The 21,167-nt window shown below is 25.2% G+C and overlaps 7 protein-coding genes across 7 annotated transcripts; 3 read left to right on the top strand and 4 right to left on the bottom strand.

Annotated features, from left to right (window-relative positions):
• Window positions 1-41: 41 nt before the first annotated feature.
• On the bottom strand, window positions 42-3,025 carry LOC122847798 (the record flags this gene model as incomplete). The annotated part of the gene is made up of 13 exons (XM_044145654.1): window positions 2,998-3,025; window positions 2,673-2,819; window positions 2,440-2,587; window positions 2,200-2,382; window positions 1,923-2,077; window positions 1,760-1,856; window positions 1,635-1,698; window positions 1,323-1,563; window positions 1,066-1,243; window positions 758-848; window positions 512-667; window positions 361-444; window positions 42-275 (listed from the first exon to the last, which is right to left on the bottom strand). Coding segments are annotated over exons 1-13 (1,806 nt in total), but the record flags the coding sequence as incomplete, so codon positions are not given.
• A 675-nt stretch (window positions 3,026-3,700) lies between these two features.
• Window positions 3,701-5,305, top strand: LOC122860703 (3-hydroxyisobutyrate dehydrogenase, mitochondrial). The gene is made up of 6 exons (XM_044164623.1): window positions 3,701-3,927; window positions 3,996-4,075; window positions 4,137-4,437; window positions 4,498-4,708; window positions 4,774-4,900; window positions 4,971-5,305. The coding sequence occupies exons 1-6, from the start codon at window positions 3,876-3,878 to the stop codon at window positions 5,151-5,153; spliced, it is 954 nt and encodes a 317-aa protein (XP_044020558.1). The 5' UTR covers window positions 3,701-3,875; the 3' UTR covers window positions 5,154-5,305.
• Window positions 5,298-10,808, top strand: LOC122860704 (39S ribosomal protein L10, mitochondrial). The gene is made up of 3 exons (XM_044164624.1): window positions 5,298-5,410; window positions 9,939-10,460; window positions 10,544-10,808. Exons 1-3 carry the CDS (start codon window positions 5,389-5,391, stop codon window positions 10,768-10,770), a joined length of 771 nt encoding a protein of 256 aa, XP_044020559.1. The 5' UTR covers window positions 5,298-5,388; the 3' UTR covers window positions 10,771-10,808.
• Window positions 5,667-9,467, top strand: LOC122860702 (partitioning defective 3 homolog). The gene has a single exon (XM_044164622.1). The coding sequence runs from the start codon at window positions 6,255-6,257 to the stop codon at window positions 9,402-9,404; it is 3,150 nt and encodes a 1,049-aa protein (XP_044020557.1). The 5' UTR covers window positions 5,667-6,254; the 3' UTR covers window positions 9,405-9,467.
• Window positions 10,809-11,606: 798 nt separating the features above from the next.
• On the bottom strand, window positions 11,607-13,855 carry LOC122847797 (SET and MYND domain-containing protein 4-like). The gene is made up of 5 exons (XM_044145653.1): window positions 13,828-13,855; window positions 12,401-13,746; window positions 12,162-12,329; window positions 11,939-12,091; window positions 11,607-11,852 (listed from the first exon to the last, which is right to left on the bottom strand). Exons 2-5 carry the CDS (start codon window positions 13,742-13,744, stop codon window positions 11,607-11,609), a joined length of 1,911 nt encoding a protein of 636 aa, XP_044001588.1. The 5' UTR covers window positions 13,745-13,746; window positions 13,828-13,855.
• Window positions 13,856-14,803: 948 nt separating this feature from the next.
• On the bottom strand, window positions 14,804-17,510 carry LOC122860694. The gene is made up of 5 exons (XM_044164612.1): window positions 17,287-17,510; window positions 15,760-17,123; window positions 15,518-15,676; window positions 15,289-15,438; window positions 14,804-15,187 (listed from the first exon to the last, which is right to left on the bottom strand). Exons 2-5 carry the CDS (start codon window positions 17,119-17,121, stop codon window positions 14,888-14,890), a joined length of 1,971 nt encoding a protein of 656 aa, XP_044020547.1. The 5' UTR covers window positions 17,122-17,123; window positions 17,287-17,510; the 3' UTR covers window positions 14,804-14,887.
• Window positions 17,511-18,365: 855 nt separating this feature from the next.
• On the bottom strand, window positions 18,366-20,875 carry LOC122860698. Its single transcript, XM_044164614.1, has 5 exons — window positions 20,825-20,875; window positions 19,243-20,609; window positions 19,000-19,158; window positions 18,774-18,926; window positions 18,366-18,671 (listed from the first exon to the last, which is right to left on the bottom strand). Exons 2-5 carry the CDS (start codon window positions 20,605-20,607, stop codon window positions 18,429-18,431), a joined length of 1,920 nt encoding a protein of 639 aa, XP_044020549.1. The 5' UTR covers window positions 20,608-20,609; window positions 20,825-20,875; the 3' UTR covers window positions 18,366-18,428.
• Window positions 20,876-21,167: the final 292 nt, after the last annotated feature.

Raw genomic sequence — 21,167 nt, 5'->3', positions numbered from 1 at the left:
TTTTTATTTAACATTATTTTAATTGTTTTAAATATTGATATTGTTGGATATTTTTTTCTAAGTTCATAAATTAATACTAGTGTTGAAATAAACAAGCCAATTAAAAAAAATCCAAAACCAGCAATTAGGGGTTTTAAAATTAATACTCTCGCACCTTCATTATTTTTTATGTCATGTTCTTCTAAAACATTTCGAAGACTTAAACTTGTTCTTCGATGAATGACATTTGTTAAATGATATTTTGTAAAACCACATTCACGTAACCAAAGAACCATCTGCAAATAAAATTAATAAATTAATTATTTTTTGAAATATAAATACAATGTAGTAAAAAGAAAAAAAAAATAATTTTCATTTTACTTTGTTGATTGAATGCAAAAGCCAAGGTTGAACAGCAAATGTTGCATAGTAATCTCCAACTTCCTGTTTCATAACTCTGTAATTCTTAAAAAAAATAAAAAAAATATGAATATAAATTTGTTTATAATTTTATGCATTTGATAAAACTTACTTTAAGATCAGCATCTCTAATATGATTTTCCGGAAAAAATATACCTTGAACAATTCGACCAATAATTGCGTAATTTCCTTTTTTTATTTTAACATGTCTGTCCTCTTCATCAATATCAATTGTGAATTTATCTGGAAATTTTCCTGCATATGGATCCTTAAAAAAAATAAATAAACAAATAAATAATTAATATTCCTAAAACTTAAATTAAAATAGTAATTATTATTGTCAATTTTTAATTATCACTCGTAGATTAAAATAGTCATCGAAATTTGGAACTGGAGCTTCTCTTCCCCATGTTAAATTTTTATCAATAAATTGTTGAATTGTATCAATTCTAAAAAATATAAAAAATATTTAAATTTAATCATAACATGAATTACAATAAACCAACAATAAATTTTGGCAATTTATTTACGAAATTCGTATTTTATTTTTAAAAAAAAATCAAAATAAAAATTTCTACAAATTATTTTAGCAATAAAATTTATATATTTCAAGGAAAAACACCAAGCGAAGCTATTTTTGAATAAAATTAAATCAATCAAATATACCTTGGTTCATAATCTGGTGTTGTTAATCTCGATGCAAGACTTGATGAGTATGCTGTTACAATTAAAATACCATAAACATGCCACAAATGTATTTGTAAACGTAAACCATATGTACCAAGTGGTGACCAGGAGCCAATATTTAACAATTCCGTAATTGTTAAAATAAAACTTTTAAATTCTTAAACAAAACAATAATTAACAATAATCACTGTTAATAATTTATTATTTACCAGCAATTATTAAAAATGTAATTTTACTTTTTGGTACTCGCTGATTGATCCTAGCTTTAATTGTTATATTTATACTTTGAATAATAATGACAACAATTAAAAGAAGCCAAACTTCAATTGTAAATGGTCGTGTTAAAGCCCAAATACTTGTTTGAGGTCTTGGACGTGGTACAAGATAATGAATCAATAATTGATACCATGGTTCTGTTAAATTAACATACTGATATTGATCATGTTTAAGCCAAATACCACTGAATGCAAAATCAATCTGTTTAATACAAAAAAATTAACAAATTGTTTTAAATGATTAATTTATTAATCGTAGCTTCTTTTTTATACTTCGTTTCGAAATAGCTGGCCGATCATTCCGCCTTCCCAATTGCTTCCGTTCGGTCTACCATATCTGTAAATTTATTTAACAGTTATTAATATATTTTTTCACACATTGATAATTAAATTTATACCTAAAATAATGATTTGGCTTTCTTATTTTCCATGTGAAATTTAATCTTTTTGACATTAGTAGAAATAACTTTGTCTCAATTCCATCAAGTTCTCGATCTGCAAATTTAAATTTAAATTATTTCTGTTATTTAAAGATATAAAAATTATTTTTATTCATCTTGCCATCATTTGCTAAAAAAAATTCTCCATCAATTTTATTTATTGTTTGATTAATAGTTGTTGATAAATAACAAAATGGTGGATTATAAAATGCAGCAACTTGCAGTTGACGACCTTGAAGATCAACTATTCCTCGTTTATGTCGTAACTCTTTTAATCTATTTTTTATTTGTAGAAAAAAAAGAATGAAATAAGGAAAAATTATAAATTCATCAATTGATTGACAATAACTTGTTTATTTAAATATTTTTTATAGCAATAATCAAGTTTTTCAAATTACCTTTTTACTTTTTTAAATACACGTGGAAATAAATAATTTTCTGAGAGTGTCCAATATCCAGATCTTGATATTATATTGACATTAGAATTTTTATAAATACTAACATCAAGTATTGATGAGTTACTTGTTATTTTATCATCAATTATTAATAATAATTCTGTTGTTGATATTGATGTTGGAACCCTATGGAAATTTATTATTTATACATTTGTTTATTTGAAAAATAAAAAAGCTCTTTACCGTTCTTTTACTTTATTCATCATGTCATTTTCACTTGATGCCAATCCAAAATAAGCATGACAATCATAGCTCAAACTTTGCACAGTATATTCGTATTTAAAATTTTTTATAAATTGATTAAATAGCACATCAACACCAAGTGTTTTACCTGCGTTGGAAAATATAATTTAAATAGAAATTAAATATTTTTTTTTCGAAATTGTAAAATTTCTTTGGCATTTATTTTTCATTACCTTTTACATATGCATTGCAACAAAGTGAAAATGGAAATGATAATTTAATAATAGCTTTAAAATCATTATCACTAATCCAACTTTCTTTTTTTAAATTTAACATTATTTTTTCTTTTCCGGCTGAAACAATTGCAGCTGAAACTATTGCTAAAAATACACAATAAAATTTATACATAATTTATTTATAATATGTTATTTAATTATTTTTAAAAACTATTTGAATTTTTTTTAAATTTATTTAATTACAAAGTTTTACTATCAACTTGGAAAACTAAACTAGTGAAAAATATTCATGACCCAGTAAAGTCAAGATAAAAAAACAAACTATTATCATATCCCTTGACAATTGACATTACGTTCATTAATCGTAACATCTAGGTTTACTTATGATGAAAATAAAAATATATTGAAAAAATAGCGAGAAATATTTTTCCTATCTTTGTATCAACACGAATGTCATGATGATTCTAGATCCATTATCGTAATTTATTTTCAACCCTAAATATTATCTACAACAATAACAAAAAAAAAAAATAAAACAATGCTTTATCATTTTTTTAAATTTATGTTTATCACTTTGTTGTTTAATGTGCATATTTTTTTTTATCGTCAATTACTGAATAAGTGGCTGAAATAATAAGGTCATATTCAAAGAAATAAAAAAATTAAATTAAATAAATAATAAAAAAAAAAAAAACTAGGAAATTATAAATAAATAAATAAAATAATTTTAAAAAATAGAAAAGATTATAAAATTTCTTTTTGATTTAAAAATGTTTTTTTTTTTTTTTTAATTTTTTTATCAGTTTTATTATTTTTTATATCATCATTCTTAATTATTCATTTTTAATCTTATCTTTCATTTCGTAACACATTTATTTTCAAACGAGGGATAGATATTTTTTTTTTTTTTTGCAAGTTGATAAAAGAGCTGATGACGTAGTTGTAATATTTATTTGTCGAATCTTGTGTTCGATATATTGAATAAATATTAATCCATCATTATCATCATCACCAGGCGAATCATCAAAACATAAAATAAATTTACTCCAAGTATTTTAAATTCACAGTGAGTTTAATGATATTCGAAATTCCACGTCATTGTTTAAAATTTAAATTAATTTATATTTTAATTATCAACTTACGAGTCAAGTCTATATATCCACTTGATAATTTTTTTTTATTTCAGTTTAAAATATCAAAATGGCTGGAACAATGATGTGTTTTAAATTTATAAAAAAATCATTTACCCAAGGTATTAAACAAATTAAATAAATGTAAAAAAAAAAAAAAATTTCAAAACATTTTTAACTGTTTTATTAGGTCAACGAAATTATTCAAAAATTGGATTTGTTGGTCTTGGAAATATGGGCAACAGTATGGCTAAAAATATCCTCAAAAAAGTGAGTTAACAAAAAAAAAAAAAAACTTGATGTTAAATAATAATTAATTAATAATTTTAAGGGATTTAAATTGAGTGTTTATGATATAAATAAATCATCAATGACAAATTTAATTGAAGCTGGTGCAACTGGTGCATCAAGTCCATCAGAAATATCAAAAAATTCAGAGGTCATTATAACAATGCTACCAACAAATGATCATGTCTGGCAATGTTATACATCTGAAGATGGTCTTTTAAATTCAGCAAATAAAAATACATTATTCATTGATAGTAGTACAATTGATCCATCAGTATCACAAAATATTTACAAAGAATGTGTTAAAAAAGATGCTCAATTTATTGATGGACCAGTATCAGGAGGTAAATAATAAAAAAAACATCAACAGTTTTAATGATTAATTTTGTTGTTTTAATTTCAAGGTGTTGTTGGTGCTCGTGATGGTACATTGACATTTATGATTGGTGGTAATAAAAAACAATATGATGAATCATTACCAATATTAGAATCAATGGGATCAAGAGTTGTTCATTGTGGTGATGTTGGTATGGGTCAAGTTGCCAAATTATGTAACAATATGCTTCTTGCAATAAGTATGATTGGTGTATCTGAAGTTGTTAATCTTGCTGATAGGTAACTACAATTTTTTCAATATAAAAATTTAATTAATTTTTTAATTGTATTTAATTTTATCCTAGATTGGGTCTTGATCCAAAAGTCATGACAAGTATATTAAATACAAGCACTGGTAGATGTTGGTCATCTGAAATTTATCCACCAGTTCCTGGAATTATTGATACAGTACCAAGTTCCAATGATTATCAGGTCTGTAAATTAACAAAAAAACATATTTATTTATTTATATTATTAATAAAAATTTATTTTTTTAATTTAGGGTGGTTTTATGACATCATTGATGACAAAAGATCTTGGATTAGCTCAATCAGCAGCAACGAGAAGTGGTACACCAATACCACTGGGTTCACTTGCTCATCAAATATACAGAACTTTAATGACAAGAGGATTAAATGACAAAGATTTTAGTATTGTTTATCAATTTTTAAAAGGAAATAAATAAATATAAATTTATTGTTAAATTATCTTTAATATAAATAAACAAATATAAAATCAATTTTAAATTTGACTGTTGGTAATGTAAATACCTTCTTTATTTACAAAAAAATAAAACAATATGGCGTATATATAGTAAGCTGGAATAAATTGGAAAACGAACCACTTGGATCCATTGAATTTGTGGTAAACAAGTGAAATAAAAAATTGTTTATTATTATTAAGTTTAACAATAAATCAACATGTCAATTATTTCAACAAAAGGTAAGATATAAATAATCAAATAAAAAACAGTAAAGCTCAATAATTTAAAAATAATATTTCATAATTATTAACGTCAAATTTTGTTAATTAAAAAACAACAAAAATATAAATTTTTTTTTTATGTGTGTGTGTGCCGCTTCTTCGTAAAACCTCGTGAGAGTTCATAATTTCATGTCTGTTCCTTGTACTTGTGAAACACAATTGACACTTGGAACAAACATTGAGTATTTTTTTTTTTTTAGTAATGGCGACTGCGTCTTTATTTCACACACTCGATTAATCCAATAAAGGAAATATAAAAAAAAAAAAAAAAACGACTAGCTAACTGGGCGTGTATTTACTCCAACATTCCAACTTAAATTGTTATAGAAAAAGTCGGCCAAAATAATCATCTTTTCTATCCATTCACTTTGCAAATTATACGTGAATCAGTTCAACCACAAACTGTGATTTTTATTCATCAAAAAATAATAAAATATTCATTAATAAATAATAATAATAATAACAACAATAATAAATAAACAAAGGAATTAAAAAAAAAAAAAAAAATTAAAATGGTGGTACAGAGTGAATTTTTGTGTACAAAAAAGTGATTTATTTTTTCAAGGTTTTAAAATGTGAAAAAAAAGAAAAAAAAAACCATTTTTTACAATCATGATGATAATGTTTATCATAGTTTTGTGACGTATAGACCTTGGATGAAATCATCAGAACCATCTGATTCATTCATACACACTATTGTGACGAAAAAAAAACATAAAAGTCTCTCCTAACCACATTAATGTGTCAGTTGATGTGAAATTAAATATTTAAAATTGAAATGTTATAAATAATATAAAAAAAAATGAAGGTGACAGTTTGTTTTGATAATATAAGAGTTGTGGTGCCTTGTGGTGATGGTAATTTGTTGGTACGTGATTTGATGCACGAGGCAATACTTCGTTATCGTAAAGCAACTGGTAAAACAGATGCTGGACCAACAATAACAAGTTTATCATCATTATCTGGTGGTGGTTTACTTGATCCAGATGATAAATTAATTGACGTTGCTGATGATCGTGAACAAATATTAGCACATTTATCAAATCAAGATAATGGCTGGCGTCAGCATGTTGGTGGTGGTGGTGGTGATGGTTCATCATCAGTTGGTACAAATTCACCAGATTATTATCAGCATGATTCACGTTTTATTGATATTAATAATGTTAAATTAAATACAAATATTAAAAGAGAAAGTGTCAAACGTCTTTCAATGCATGGTTTATCATCACGTGATTATCAACAACAACAACAACATCAACAGCATCAACAACACCAGCATCAACAACAACAACAACATCTTGTACCACAATATTCAGCATTATCATTACCACGTGAATCACGTAGACGTGAGCCACTTGGACAAGATTCAGTATTTGATTATTACAGATTAAAAAATGATCCATTTGATAATATTGATATTAAAAATATCATTATTAATAATGAACCAGGACCACTTGGTTTACATGTTGTACCATGTATTGATTTACTTGGTAATGATCAGGGTCTACGTGTTGAAGGCATTGATCCAAATTCACGTATTGCAAATGATGGACAAATTGATATACATGATAAAATATTAAAAATAAATGGACATAATTTATTGAGAATACCATTTACAAAAGTACATGATATATTTCGTAATTGTGCAAATGAAAAATTTTTAACATTATCAATTATTAAAAATTCAAAAACAGCTAATGATATTAATAATAAAATTAATGATAATGATAATACAAATAATAAAATGTTGTTTAAAAAAAAAAAAAATGATCATAAAAAACAATCAACAACAACAACGACAATAAATGAACAACAACAACAACAACAACAAAAAATACATGATGATATAAATATAAAAAAGCTACAATGTTCAAATTATAATTTATTACAAAATGCAAATACAAGAAAAATTGGTAAAATGATTGATATTGAATTAACAAAAAGTAAAGATGGTCTTGGTTTTAGTTTAACAACACGTGATAATCCAGCTGGTGGTAATGCTCCAATATACATTAGAAATATATTACCAAGAGGTGCTGCAATTGAAGATGGACGTTTATTATCTGGTGATAGATTACTTGAAATTAATAAAATACCAATGACTGATAAATGTCAAACAGATGTTGTAACATTATTACGTAATATTAAAATTGGTGATAAAGTATTAATAACAGTATCACGTCAAGAAGAAATTAATAATTCAAATGACAATAGTAATAATAGTAATGATAATAATGATGATGATGATAATAATAATAAAAATAATATTCCAGAAACAACACCAGACATTCCTACAAAAAATATTATTAAAAATAAAAAATATGATTCAATTGATGGTAAAAATAATAGTAATAATAATATTAATAATAGTAATAATAGTAATAATTATGATGTATTATTATCACCACGTAAAAATAGAATAATATTAACATTTGATATACCAGTTCATGATTCAGAAAAAGCTGGTCTTGGTGTTAGTGTTAAAGGTAAAACAAATAGTAATGATGATAATTCATGTATTGATGTTGGTATATTTATTAAAAGTGTTATACATGGTGGTGCTGCATCACGTGATGGTAGATTACGTGAAAATGATCAATTATTAAATATAAATGGTATATCATTAGTTGGTTTATCAAATTCTGATGCTATGGAAACATTAAGACGTTCAATGTTTAATACAAATTCTCCAATATCTGATATTATAACATTAACTGTTGCACGTAGAGTATCATTGTATGATAATAATAATCATACACAATCATCATCATCATCAGCAACATTGCTAAATGATAAAAAAAATAATTATTATGATAATATGTGTCAAATTGATACGACAAATGGTATTTATATTAGTGAAAAGTTGAACAAACCAATTGGTGATGAAGATAAAAATAATAACATTCATAATGATGATGATGATGATGTTGTTAATGGTGGTGGTGATGATGATGATAATGACAATGATGATGATGACAATAATAATAAAGATTTATTATCACCATCAACATCATCACCATGGAATCCAGTTATTGATCGTTTAACTGATCAATATAATAAAAATTCATTGAGAAATGAAAGTTATTGTCTTGCTACAAATAAAACATGGCTTGAACCAATTTCTAATAGTAATAATAAAAAATTTACACTTGGTCTTGATAAAGATTTAATAAATGAAGAATTAAATAATCATGGTGAGGATGATGATGATGATAAAGATAGCAATAATTATATGAATGAAACAATATATGATGATACATTGGATGAATTTAATAGTGTTAATAAATTTTCACGTGATGCTCTTGGTAGACAAAGTATGTCAGAAAAACGTCATGCTGCATTGGATGCTAAAAACACTGATACATATAAACGTAATAAAAAATTACGTGATGGTAAAAGTAAAGAATCATCAATGAATAATGATGATGATGCTGATGAAGATCAAGATGATGAAAAAAAAAAAAAAAATAATTCAACATTTGATAATAATGATAGCTCATTGACAAGTAATAATAAAAATATAATACATAATAAAAAAGAAGAAAGTTCATTTGAAGCTGCTAGAAAAAAATTTGAAAAAAATTTAAATTTAAATGATAGTAGTGATAAATCTGAATATGTTTATACAATACCTGGTTGTAATAATAAATATATACCAGCACGTAAACATTGGCTTGTTGATGATGTACATGTTGATGTTGGTATTGGTGGTATTGATGATGAACAATTAAAAAATAATTGTCAAGGTTTTTCAAATTCACGTGGTGATGTTAAACAATCATCATTAAATTCAGCACTTGATGATAGATATAAAAAAAGTAAAAAAAAAAGTGGTATTAGATCAATGTTGAGACTTGGAAAAAATCGTAAATCACTTAATTTTGGTGATAATATTGAAACTAGACATGAAACTAGTAATTATTGTAGTGGTACCATTAATTACATTGCATAAAATTATTTAAACAATTAACAATTAAATATACTTCCATGATTTTTTTTAAATTTTAAATTTTAACAATTGACTTTTTTTTTTTTTTTTTTTAATTTAAAAAGTACTTAACTTTTATTAACGAGTACTTAATTAATAATTAATAAAAATTATGCACTTAATTTTTTAATGAAACAAAAAAAAAACATATATTTGTATTTTATTATGAAAAATTAAAATTATTATAATGATTATTATTTTTTTTAAGGTTTCACAAAGTGCCTTAATAAGATTAATAAATAATTGATTTTTCTTTTTTTCTTTTATTTTCATTGTATATATATATTAAATAATTTTGTACGTTCTTGTAAAAGATTTAATGTATTTTGAATGAATAAATGATTTTTTTGCACAATGCAAAATTAACAATAAATAAATAAATTTTGTTTACTTATTTTTTATAATTTAGAAATATAATTATTGAGCTTTATTGAAATTGTTTTATTTTATTTTTCAAAGTTGTATTTTGTTTAATTAAATTTGTTGATTGATTTACAGTATTTCGTCCATTTCAACGACAAATAATGTTTGAACAAAAACGTTTTAGAACTAAAATAAATATTCAAAAACCAAGAATACCACATTTTACACGTCGTTGTATGGAAGAATTTGTAACACCATATTATGATCCAGTAAGACCAATATTGCCAGTTCATGATTTATGTGGAAATATACTTGAAAAAAAAGAAAAATTAGAAAGAAAAGCAACAATTCATCAGTATGAAATAATAATTGGTCGTGAGGTATTAAATTGGTTTAATAATTCAAAAATGGTTGCATTTCTTCATAAAAATTCAATGAATACAGAAAGTGAATTTGAATTTAATGTTGCATTGAGACGTGAAAATATGTATTTGAAATATTATGGTATAAAAACAATGGAGGCTGGTCTTAAAGGTACAAAATATGAAAATGTTCTTAAACTTTGGGGTGCACCTGGTAATATTGTTTTTAGTGAACAACCAAAACTTGATAAATTACTTAAAATTATGAAAAAAACACCACAAGTAGTTCTCATGGGTATGTTGATTAATTTTTTTCATATAATTATTTTTTAATTACAATTATTTAATTGTTGTTAATCTTTTGTTTGTTTTTTATAGCTGGTATATTGGATGGTGTTTTATTGAATCTCAATGATTTTAAAAAATATGGAACAATGGATTTAACAACAGCTCAAGCTGGACTTGTACAAACACTGAGAACTGCTGGTGGTGGTGATATACATGCAAAATTAAATCAACATCAAATGACATTTGTCAATCGTCTTGATCAAATTGGAGAATCATTGAAAGACGAAAATTTGCCACCTAAAGAAACCGAGGCTTAATTAATTCATTAAATATTATTTGTAAAAAAAAAAAACAACAATTTGGATAAAAAAGTAATTGAAATAATTGTATTTATTTGTTGATTATTTATCCAGAACTAAACAAAATTTTTATAATCAAATTAATAATCAAATTAACAACAGGAAAAATAAGTTTTTTTTTTTTTTTTTTATACTGTTATTTTAATTGTTGAACAACTAGTTTCTCCGGTCGAAAAATTTAGTTGAATCAATTTTTTTTTTTTTTCATTGTAGAAATAGTTAAATAGTGTATTTTAATTAGATTATTGAATTTGAACAGTTGAAATAGTTTGTTGCTAATTAATTGAAACTTTAAACAATTTTTTTAAAAATAATTTATTAAATAATAATTAAAAGGCTATTTTCATTTGTCAATAAATAAAATTAGTCACTTTTTTTTTTTTTTTTTGAGCAACTGAAAAACTTGTTTAAAAAGTTGTAGTAATATCAACATACAGAAATTAATATTTCTGTTGTCAAGAAAAAGCTAAAAAAAAAAAAATTTTTACTAAGTGGTGCTTAATTAAATTATTGAAAATAAATATTTGCAAACAATGACCGTAATTTTTAATCCAATTTAGAATGCAATGTAGTCTTAAAAGATAAAAAAATATTGATTTTTATTAAATTAATTTATCAAGCACTGTTCTACATGTTGATAATTAAATAAAATATATTTTTTTTTTTTTAATTTTCTATTTTAAAAATGACGAGATTGATTTATTGATTAAAATGAATTATTTTATTGATAAAAATTATTTAATTTTTTTTCTTTTTTACATAGATGAGTTTTGTTTTTTATTTTAAATTAATATTTAATTGAGAATTGAAGGAGTGATACCGATTTGACGATAAATCAATGCCAAATACATGGAAAATTCAGATGTTTCTCTGCATGGAACAGAAATATGTTGATGAAATGTATTAGTCATTTGGCTCCAAGAATCTTTAATTTCCAACATTTTTTTACGATCTTTTTTGTTGAATACATCATCCCATTGATGTGCCATCACCTCAAGAAGACTCAATTCAAGCTTGATTGTTCGTGGCAAGTCCAAACTCTACAAAAACAAAAAAAAAACAAAAATGAATAATAAATAACTAATGATAATTAAAAATACAATTGACTATAATTCAGATCACTCACTTGATAAGATGGAAGACTCAACAACATTGGTAAATTTTCAACACACGCTCTACAATCACATGGTAGCTTTATTCCATCAGGACTTCGTTTTACTCCGTCGAGTCTCATTGATTTTGGAAATTCTTCATAACGCATACCAGAATTATCAGTTATCTGAAATGATTTTTTAAAAACAACAACAATATTAATCAATCATTTGGTGAAATAAAATTATTTAACTAACCAATTTTCCTTTTTTAATAGGTTTTTCAACTAAATATCCAAGAATTGTACCAGCTGCATAGCTGATTCCACCAACATTTGCATCACAGCTATGTTTAAATAAATTATGAATTGGTTGAACCACTCCGAGTGACCCCGGTTCAAGTATTGTTGGTATTTTTCCAGAAAACTGATAAATAAAAAAATAATTAAATCAACATGTTGTTATGGTAAAATTAGATGATTAATATTATTACTTACAAATGAACAATTATATTGAGCAGCCATCAAATATCTCATGACTAATTCTCCCAAAATAATTGCCTTATCATTTGCATAAATTTCTTTGACTGTATTATTTTTACCAAGTACATTTGTCTGAAAGCCAAATATGGCAACAGTCATTACAGCAAGTGATCCATATGTGTATGTACAAAATTCTGATGTTGGTTTCCAAAAATCAAGACGAAGAAAATTATCAATAGTATTAAAATCAAGTTTACCATTTGTCATTATCATTCTTTTGTCTTTCATTGAATCAATTTTATTAATTTTTTCTTTTAATTCAACAAGACCACCAGCAGTGGCTTTGAGTGACTTAATTAAAGCTCTTAATGCAACAAGATGTTCGGTTTTATAGGGTGAATTGACAACGACATTTAAAAATGGACATTCAATGTCATGATATTCATGCCATGCTGCATCTTTACATTTATTTGAACAATAAATAATTTGTGGACATTTGTCACATGGTACACCAGCCACTGTTTCAAGACAACAATGCCAACAGTAGACATGACGTTTTTCGATGCTAACAATCATTTCAAATGGCTTGTCAACATAAATAAATTCACCAGCTTTAATGTCTCTTGATGCAATCATGTATTGTTGATTATTTTTAAAAGTTTTCAATTCAATTGAATCAGCAGCACCAATAATTTGTGGATGTTTATTTGTTATTTTTGGTAAAAACATTATGACATTTTTATCACGTGGTTCATCAAGTTCATTCATCAACTTTGGATATTCCTTGATGATGTCGTATTTTGGATTAATTTTTTTTAAATTAGGAAGCCATTGCATTGCATTTGCCATTGAAATACATGGTTCAAGTCCTGAGGCTGGTTTCAAGGCTTTGAAGCACAATGATTGACGTAGAAATAATTTTGTTTTTAATTTATCTGGATAGCCTATTTTCAATGAACGTTCAATGTCAAGAAGACAATCTTCATAGAGTCTAGCTTTGAATAATACAGCTGAACGATTTGCATAAGCCAATGACAATTCATTGGATCCAAGTGGTGCATATGCAATACTCTTGGTGTATGCTTCAATTGATTTGCTTAAATAATCATTTGTGATTTTGGCAATTGTGCTTGTGTATATTTGGTTACCAACTGTACGCCAACGTATTGAATCACCAGCATTTTTTTCAAACAAAAATTGTTTACCATGGGTATAGTTAATCATAAAATTCCATGCAACTATAAATTTATCTTTAAAAGTTTTTTTTTTCATAAAATCTTCATTTGTCAATTGTGTAGTCTGTTCTGAAGGTGATATGTTGCGACAATCACCATCGTGTACACAATTACGTCCATCCATTTCTGTAATTTGATTATTTATTTAAAACAAAATGACAAAAATATTGACAATGTCAACAGGAATATATTAATTTGATAACTTACTTGATAAAAAATTAAAATGTTTAAACAAATAAACTGCGATGATTAATTTATAATAAAATGTTTCTTATTTAAAATACATTGACAACTTGTTGATTCACTTTGATAAACTTGTTAAATATTAATATATATTATTGTGTAAAAGATATTTGATTGAAAACTGAGGAACAAATTAAAATTTCTAGTCAACGAAAAAAAAAAATAAATAAACAAGCCAACGGAACATGTCTCACACACAAGGTGAATAGATAAATGACAGAGTTCCACAGAGTTCTATTCAGTTCTATTGTCGTCAGTTGAAACCGTTAATCCTATTGTCCTTTTTTTTTTTTTTTTCTTTCTTTTTATTTTTTTTTCGCTCAAGAGAACCTTGACGCCATTTAAAAAAATAGGCGGGTTAATCAAGGGTAGATTTAAAAATTTAGAAGCTTTTTTTTAATAAATAAAAATTGTTTAAAAAAAAACAAATGAATGTAATAAATAAATAATAATTGAGTTGCTATTAGAAATTTTATAGAGAAAAAAAATTAATTAATTATTGGTAATTATTACGAATAAATAAAAAAATAGAAAATTCAATATGAACAATAAATAAATTATATAAATGAATTAATAAATTGATTAATGAATCAATAATAAGTTTAATAAATTATTTTTAGTTAGAAAAAAAAGATTTGATTCGATTGCTTTCATGGAATTATAAAAGAATAAAATAAATTAGAAAAATAATAATTATTAGTAAAATTAACAATTATATTTAAAAAACTGTAAATAAAAATAATTTTTAAACACTCAAACTTTATTGAAATATAAACACACGAAATAATAAAATTACAGTATTTTTATTTTAATTATAAAAATAAAACATTGAATAATTTTTTTATGTATTATATATGAATGATTTAAAATCAAAAAAACAGAGAAGAAATATTATATTATGATATGAAAAATATAAAAAAATATTTAAAAAAGTACAAAGTAAGTAGGTAACTATTTTTTTGTTCCATAAAATAATAATAACTAAATAATACGACGTGGAAAGCTGAGTTTATAGAATACAATATTATTCACAAGCGGCAGTGACATAATGAGGCAATCTCTTCGCAATTTCTCTCAATCTCTTGTCATTTGGGCAATTTTTACTGAGTTTATAATACAAACTTGCTAGCATATTTTGAAATGCTTCAAGTTCTTGACATGGAACAGTGACATATTGATACACTTGATCAGTTAATTCAGCATAAGTGTCTTTTATTTCGAGCAATTTTTCAGGGTCTGCCTCGGCAATGATCTTGAAATAATCACGTGATTTTGTGACCATACGATCCAATTCTTTGCGAACTTTTTTTGATAGCTTGAAACTCTGTGAAAAATAAAATATAAAAAATTATAAAATAATAATCAAATTACTAGCAATGATTGATAAATAATGTTGTTTATTATTTTTAAACAGTAAAATTTTACCTTGTAAGATGGAAGCTGATTTCTCAGTGGTGGTGAATCCATTACACATTCTGAGCATTGACATGGCTCATTATCATATTTTGAAAAAGCTAGTTGATTGTCAGATAATTTCTTGACCTGCAGGTAACTAGTAAGTGCAAACATATTTACCTAAAATAAAAACAGAAAATTCATTAGTTTATATCAGTAAAATTAGAATACATCTTATTGAAAAAAAAAAAAAAAATACCTCTTCGCCTTTTTTGATTGGTTTATTGACTAAAACTGCAACATTATGGTCATAGCTGTACCAATCAACATGAGAGTTACAATCTCTAACAAACATGTTTTGAATTGGCATTATAATAGCGAATTTCAGCGGAACATCATTTGATTTTTTCTCGGTGAACTATTCAATTACAAATAAATCAATTACATCAATATTTATAGAGTTGTGATAAATTAATGGCAAAAAAAAATAATTATACTTACATATACAACATTGTATTCAACCATCATGAAATACCTGGCTATCAAATACCCTAAAGTCATTGCATCTTCATTTGCATAAGTTTCAGCAATTTCCATTTTTCGACCAAAAATATTTGTTTTAAAACCAAACACAACAAGATTTGATATAATACGAGTTGTTCGTTCAAATAAAAATTCATCAAATGCTGACTTGTCATATTTAAGACGATGAAAATTATCAATAGTATTAACATCAAATATATCATCAGTATAAATCATTGATTTATCTTCCATTGAATCAACATCATCAATTTTTTGTTTTAATTGAGCAATACCACCAGCAGCTTTAAGTGCTTTTGATAATATTTTAATTGCCAATTGGAATTGCCAATCATCTCCAGGATAAAATTTGACTTTCTTTGAATAACTCAAAGCTGGACATTCAATATCATGATATTCATTCCATGCTGAATCTTTACATTGTTGTGAACAAAATACAACATTTGGACATTGATCACACGGTACACCAGCCCAAGTATGACGAGAACAATGCCAACAAGTCTTGTAAGGTTCATCATCACAAGGAACCATTTCAAATGGTTTATTGACGTAAATAAATTCACCAGCTTTAATGTATCTTGTTGCAACAATATGTTGTTTATTGTCATTTGTTTTTTTCAATTCAATTGCATCTGATCCACCAACTATGATTGAATTATTTTCAATTGTTGGAATAAATTTAACAGTGTTTGTATCAAGTGGTTGTTCAAGTTGATTCATCATCTTTGAACATTCAGCTTTGATGTTGTAGTTTGGACAATTTTTTTTTAAATTTGGAAGCCACTGCATTGCATTGGTCATTGAATTACTTGATTCAATATTGAAGCTTGGATCCAAAGCCTTGAAAGAGAATGCTTGACGTAAAAATAATTTTGTTTTTAATTCATCTGGATAGCCTGATTTCAATGCACGTTCAATATCAAGAAGACAATCTTGATAGAGTCTAGCTTTGAATAATACAGCAGAACGATTTGCATAAGCCAATGACAATTCACTGGATCCAATTGGTGCAAAAGCAATACTCTTGGTGTATGCTTCAATTGATTCACTCAGGTAATTCTCTCTTTTTGAAATTTGATGGAATTTTTTGTTACCAATTTTTCGCCATGATATTGAATCAGCAATTGTTTTTTCTTCTGTGAAGGAACCACAATGACTATCCGGAGCTCTGTTAGCTATAAACTTCCACATAATGCCAAATCTAGTATGGAATGTCTTTTTTTTAAGATATTTTTTTCTAAAATTCATCCATGTTTTAAGCCAAGCTACTGAGGTCTCTTCATCGATATGAACACAAGATGCACAGGAACATTTTCCCTCCATTGCTGAATAATTACAAAAAAAAATAATTGAAAATAAATTAATTAGAAATAAAAATTATAATAAAATAAAATACAAAAAAAAATAGATAATTTTTGATTATTATTATAAAAATAATATTTAAAAAAACACACTAAAGAATAATAAACAATGTAATTAAAAACTTACTTGATCTTTGATGATATTTAATTGAAAAAAAAAGAAAGCTTGTCAATAAAATCAATTAAATATATAAAATTGCATCAAAATTTAATTTGTTTAATTTGGTAAATTTATAATAATCAACTATTCAACTTGTGTTTGTGCTATTAACTGTATTTGTCAATTAAATTAATAATATTTGACAAAAATAATATGACAATCGACAAAAAAAAAAAAAAGAGTTGACCTGATGACGCTCCAAATGGAAAAGGAAGCAGCTCAGACGCCGTAGGATGTTTAACCCTTTTTTCTAGATTGTTCTAGATTCTCTTTAGCGATGCCAGCGCCAATAAATCCTCCTCTCTTTTTTTTCTCTCTCTCTTTTGTCTCTTCTTGTAAAAAAATTAAATTCCAAAATTATGCTCAATTTAACCATGACAATTTAATTTTTATTCAATTTGTTTTAACTTATTCTTAATATTTATTATTTTATTACTTATTTTTTTTTAACTTTTCAAAGATAGAAAAATTATCCATAATTATTAATAAAATAGAAATATCAATTATATTTAATAAACAATAAATAAATAATAGCAATAAATTTTATAATTTTAGCAATTAATAATAAATTAAATTTATTATTTTTATATGAAGAGTAGATTTAAAAATTTAGAGGCTTTTTATTTAATAAATAAAAATTTTTTTTAAAAAAAAAAAAAAAAAAAAGGATACTTATACTAAATAAATAATAATTGAGTTGCTGTGAGAAATTTTACCGAGTAAAAAAAATTAATTAATTATTGGAAATAAATAAAAATATGAAAAATTCAATATGAAAATTATGATGGAATAAAATTAATTAGGAGAATAATTATTATCAACTATTTTATTAAAAATTGTTGAATAAGAAAAAAAATATTTAAACACTCAAATTTTATTGAAATAAACACACGAAATTTTAAAATTACAATATTTTAATTTTAATTATAAAAATAAAACTTGGAATAATTTTTTTTTATGTATTATATATGAATGATTTAAGATCATCACTGATGATTCATCAGTAAAACAATGAAAAAATATTAGGTATATTATGCTATGAGAAATATAAAAAAATATAAGAAAAAGTACGATGTAATAAAGTATTTTTTTTTTCCATAAAATAATAACTAAACAATACGACGTGGAAGGCTGAGATGAAAATACAAAAGTCCCATCATATCTTGAAATAAACAAAGTTCTTCACAAGGAGCAGTGACATGTTGATGAAATTTATCTGTCATTTCAGCATAAGCGTCTTTTATTTCGAGCAATTTTTCAATGTCTGTCTTGAGAATGATATCAAAATAACCATATGCTTTTTTCACGATACGATTCAATTCTTTGCGAACTTTTTGTGATAGCTTGAAACTCTGCAAAAAATTAAATATAAAAAATAAATAATTATCAAATTGCTAGCATTGATTAATAAATAATGTTATTTATTATTTTTTTAACAATAAAATTCTATATACCTCGTAAGATGGAAGAACTCCTATTGGTGGTGGTGGTGGTAATCCCTTTACACATACTGAGCATTGACATGGCTCATTAACATATTTTACAAAACTCATTGGATCTTTAGATAATTGCTTGATCAGGTAACTACCAAGTGCAAACATATTTACCTAAAAAAATACAAAATTTTTTATCAATTCATATTAGTGAAATTAAAATACATCTTATTGAAAAAAAAATTACCTCTTCGCCTTTTTTAATTGGTCTCTTGGCTACAATTGCAACATTTTGTTCATATCTGTACCAGTCAACGTGAGCATGACAATCTCTAACAAACATGTTTTGAATTGGCATTATAAGAGCATATGCCAGCGAATAATCATTTGATTTTTTATCAAGAGACTGTAATTAATAAATAATAACAAATAAATCATTAATTATAAAGTTTTAATTAATTAATGGCAAAAAAAAAAAAATTATACTTACAGATACAACAACATTGTAATCGACAATCATGAAATACCTGGCTATCAAATACCCCAAAGTCATTGCATCTTCATTTGAATAAGTATCAGCAATTCCCATTTTTCGACCAAAAATATTTGTTTTAAGACCAAACACTACAACATTTGATATAATACGAATTATTCGTTCAAGGGAAAAGTGATCGAATGCTGACTTGTCATACTTGAGGCGATGAAAATTATCAATAGTATTAATATCAAATATATCATCAGTATAAATCATTGATTTATCTTCCATTGAATCAACATCATCAATTTTTTGTTTTAATTGAGCAATACCACCAGCAGCTTTGAGTGCTTTTGATAATATTTTAATTGTCAATTGAAATGACCAATCATCCCCCGGATGATATTGGACTTTTTTTGAATAACTCAAAGCTGGACATTCAATATCATGATATTCATTCCATGCTGAATCTTTGCATTGTGATGAACAAAATACAACGTTTGGACATTCATCACACGGTATACCAGCCCAAGTTTGTCGACAACAATGCCAACAAGTGTTGTAAGGCTCATCATCACAAGAAACCGTTTCAAATGGTTGATTGATGTAAATAAATTCACCAGATTTAATGTCTTTTCTTGCAACAATATGTTGTTTATTGTCATTTGTTTTTTTCAATTCAATTGCATCAGATCCACCAGCTATTATTGAATTGTTATTTTTAATTGTTGGAGTAAATTTAACAGTGTTTGTATCAAGTGGTTCTTCAAGTTGATTCATCATCTTTATAAATTCAGTTTTGATGTTGCAAGTTGGATATTTATCCATCAAATTTGGAAGCCAGTGCATTCCATTGGTTATTGAATCACTTGACTCAATATCGAAGCTTGGATCCAAAGCCTTTAAAGATAATGCTTGACGAGCAAATAATTTAGTTTTTAATTCATCTGGATAGCCTGATTTTAATGCACGTTCAATATCAAGAAGACAATCTTCATAGAGTCTAGCTTTGAATAATGCAGCTGAACGATTTGCATAAGCCAATGACAATTCACTAGATCCAAGTGGTGCATATGCAATACTTATGGTGTATGATGTAATAGATTTGCTCAAGGAATCTTTATTTCTTGAATGTTTGTATTCATTGTTACCATCTGTTCGCCAAGATATTGAATCAGCAACTGTTTTTTCTTCAGTCAGATAATTACAATGACCATCAGGAGCTCTTTCAGTTATAAATTTCCACATAATTTCAAATCTAGTATAAAATGTCTTCTTTTTAAGAAATTTTTTTCTTAAATTCTTCCATGTTTTATCCCAAGCTACTAATGCATTTTCAGGGATATGAACACAAGGTTCACTGGAACATTTTTTGTTCATTGCTAAATAGTTAGAAAAATAAATAAATAAATAAGTAATATTTATAACAATGATAATTAATAAAAATAAATTGAAAACAAATTAAATAAAAAAGAAAAACTATGGTGTTAGCATAATTTTTAGTTGTAAAAAAAAAGAAAGCTAGTTTATTATTGTGGAAATAATATTTAAAAAAACAATTGATTAATTCAAAGAAACAATATGATTGAAAACTTACTTGATCTTTGATAATATTTACTTGAAAAAAATTAACCTTGTCAATAAAATCAAATAAATAAATAAAACTGCATCCAAATTTAATTTGTTTAATTTGGTAAATTTTTAATAATCAATTATTCGATTTGTGTTTGTGCAATTAACTGTATTTGTCAATTAAATTAATAATATTTGACAAAAATAATATGACAATCGACAAAAAAAAAGAGTTGACCTGATGACGCTCTAAATGGAAAAGAAAGGAGCTCAGACGTCGTGGGGTGTTTAACCCTTTTTTCTAGATTGTTCTAGATTTTATTTAACGATGCTAGCGCCACTCTTAATATTTATAAGTATTATTATCA

The sequence above is a fragment of the Aphidius gifuensis genome, linkage group LG1 (assembly GCF_014905175.1).
Source record: "Aphidius gifuensis isolate YNYX2018 linkage group LG1, ASM1490517v1, whole genome shotgun sequence".
Lineage (NCBI taxonomy): Eukaryota > Metazoa > Arthropoda > Insecta > Hymenoptera > Braconidae > Aphidius > Aphidius gifuensis.
Note: the sequence above shows the minus strand (reverse complement) of the source record. Positions and strands in the feature narration are given on the sequence as shown.

Excerpts from the sequence above, each read along its gene's own strand:
- LOC122847797 (XM_044145653.1), bottom strand. The coding sequence starts at position 13,744 with ATGGATGGACGTAATTGTGTACACGATGGTGATTGTCGCAACATATCA. Across the intron at positions 12,092-12,161 it reads CTATTAAAAAAGGAAAATTG|ATAACTGATAATTCTGGTAT; the intron begins GTTAGTTAAATA and ends AAATCATTTCAG. Across the intron at positions 11,853-11,938 it reads TGAGTCTTCCATCTTATCAA|AGTTTGGACTTGCCACGAAC; the intron begins GTGAGTGATCTG and ends TTGTTTTTGTAG.
- LOC122860698 (XM_044164614.1), bottom strand. The coding sequence starts at position 20,607 with ATGAACAAAAAATGTTCCAGTGAACCTTGTGTTCATATCCCTGAAAAT. Across the intron at positions 18,927-18,999 it reads CAATTAAAAAAGGCGAAGAG|GTAAATATGTTTGCACTTGG; the intron begins GTAATTTTTTTT and ends GTATTTTTTTAG. Across the intron at positions 18,672-18,773 it reads GAGTTCTTCCATCTTACGAG|AGTTTCAAGCTATCACAAAA; the intron begins GTATATAGAATT and ends AATTTTTTGCAG.
- LOC122860703 (XM_044164623.1), top strand. The coding sequence starts at position 3,876 with ATGGCTGGAACAATGATGTGTTTTAAATTTATAAAAAAATCATTTACC. Across the intron at positions 4,709-4,773 it reads GTTGTTAATCTTGCTGATAG|ATTGGGTCTTGATCCAAAAG; the intron begins GTAACTACAATT and ends ATTTTATCCTAG. Across the intron at positions 4,901-4,970 it reads CAAGTTCCAATGATTATCAG|GGTGGTTTTATGACATCATT; the intron begins GTCTGTAAATTA and ends TTTTTAATTTAG.
- LOC122860704 (XM_044164624.1), top strand. The coding sequence starts at position 5,389 with ATGTCAATTATTTCAACAAAAG. Across the intron at positions 5,411-9,938 it reads GTCAATTATTTCAACAAAAG|TATTTCGTCCATTTCAACGA; the intron begins GTAAGATATAAA and ends ATTGATTTACAG. Across the intron at positions 10,461-10,543 it reads ACCACAAGTAGTTCTCATGG|CTGGTATATTGGATGGTGTT; the intron begins GTATGTTGATTA and ends TGTTTTTTATAG.
- LOC122860694 (XM_044164612.1), bottom strand. The coding sequence starts at position 17,121 with ATGGAGGGAAAATGTTCCTGTGCATCTTGTGTTCATATCGATGAAGAG. Across the intron at positions 15,677-15,759 it reads TTGAATACAATGTTGTATAT|TTCACCGAGAAAAAATCAAA; the intron begins GTAAGTATAATT and ends GTAATTGAATAG. Across the intron at positions 15,439-15,517 it reads CAATCAAAAAAGGCGAAGAG|GTAAATATGTTTGCACTTAC; the intron begins GTATTTTTTTTT and ends TTTTTATTTTAG.
- LOC122860702 (XM_044164622.1), top strand. The coding sequence starts at position 6,255 with ATGAAGGTGACAGTTTGTTTTGATAATATAAGAGTTGTGGTGCCTTGT.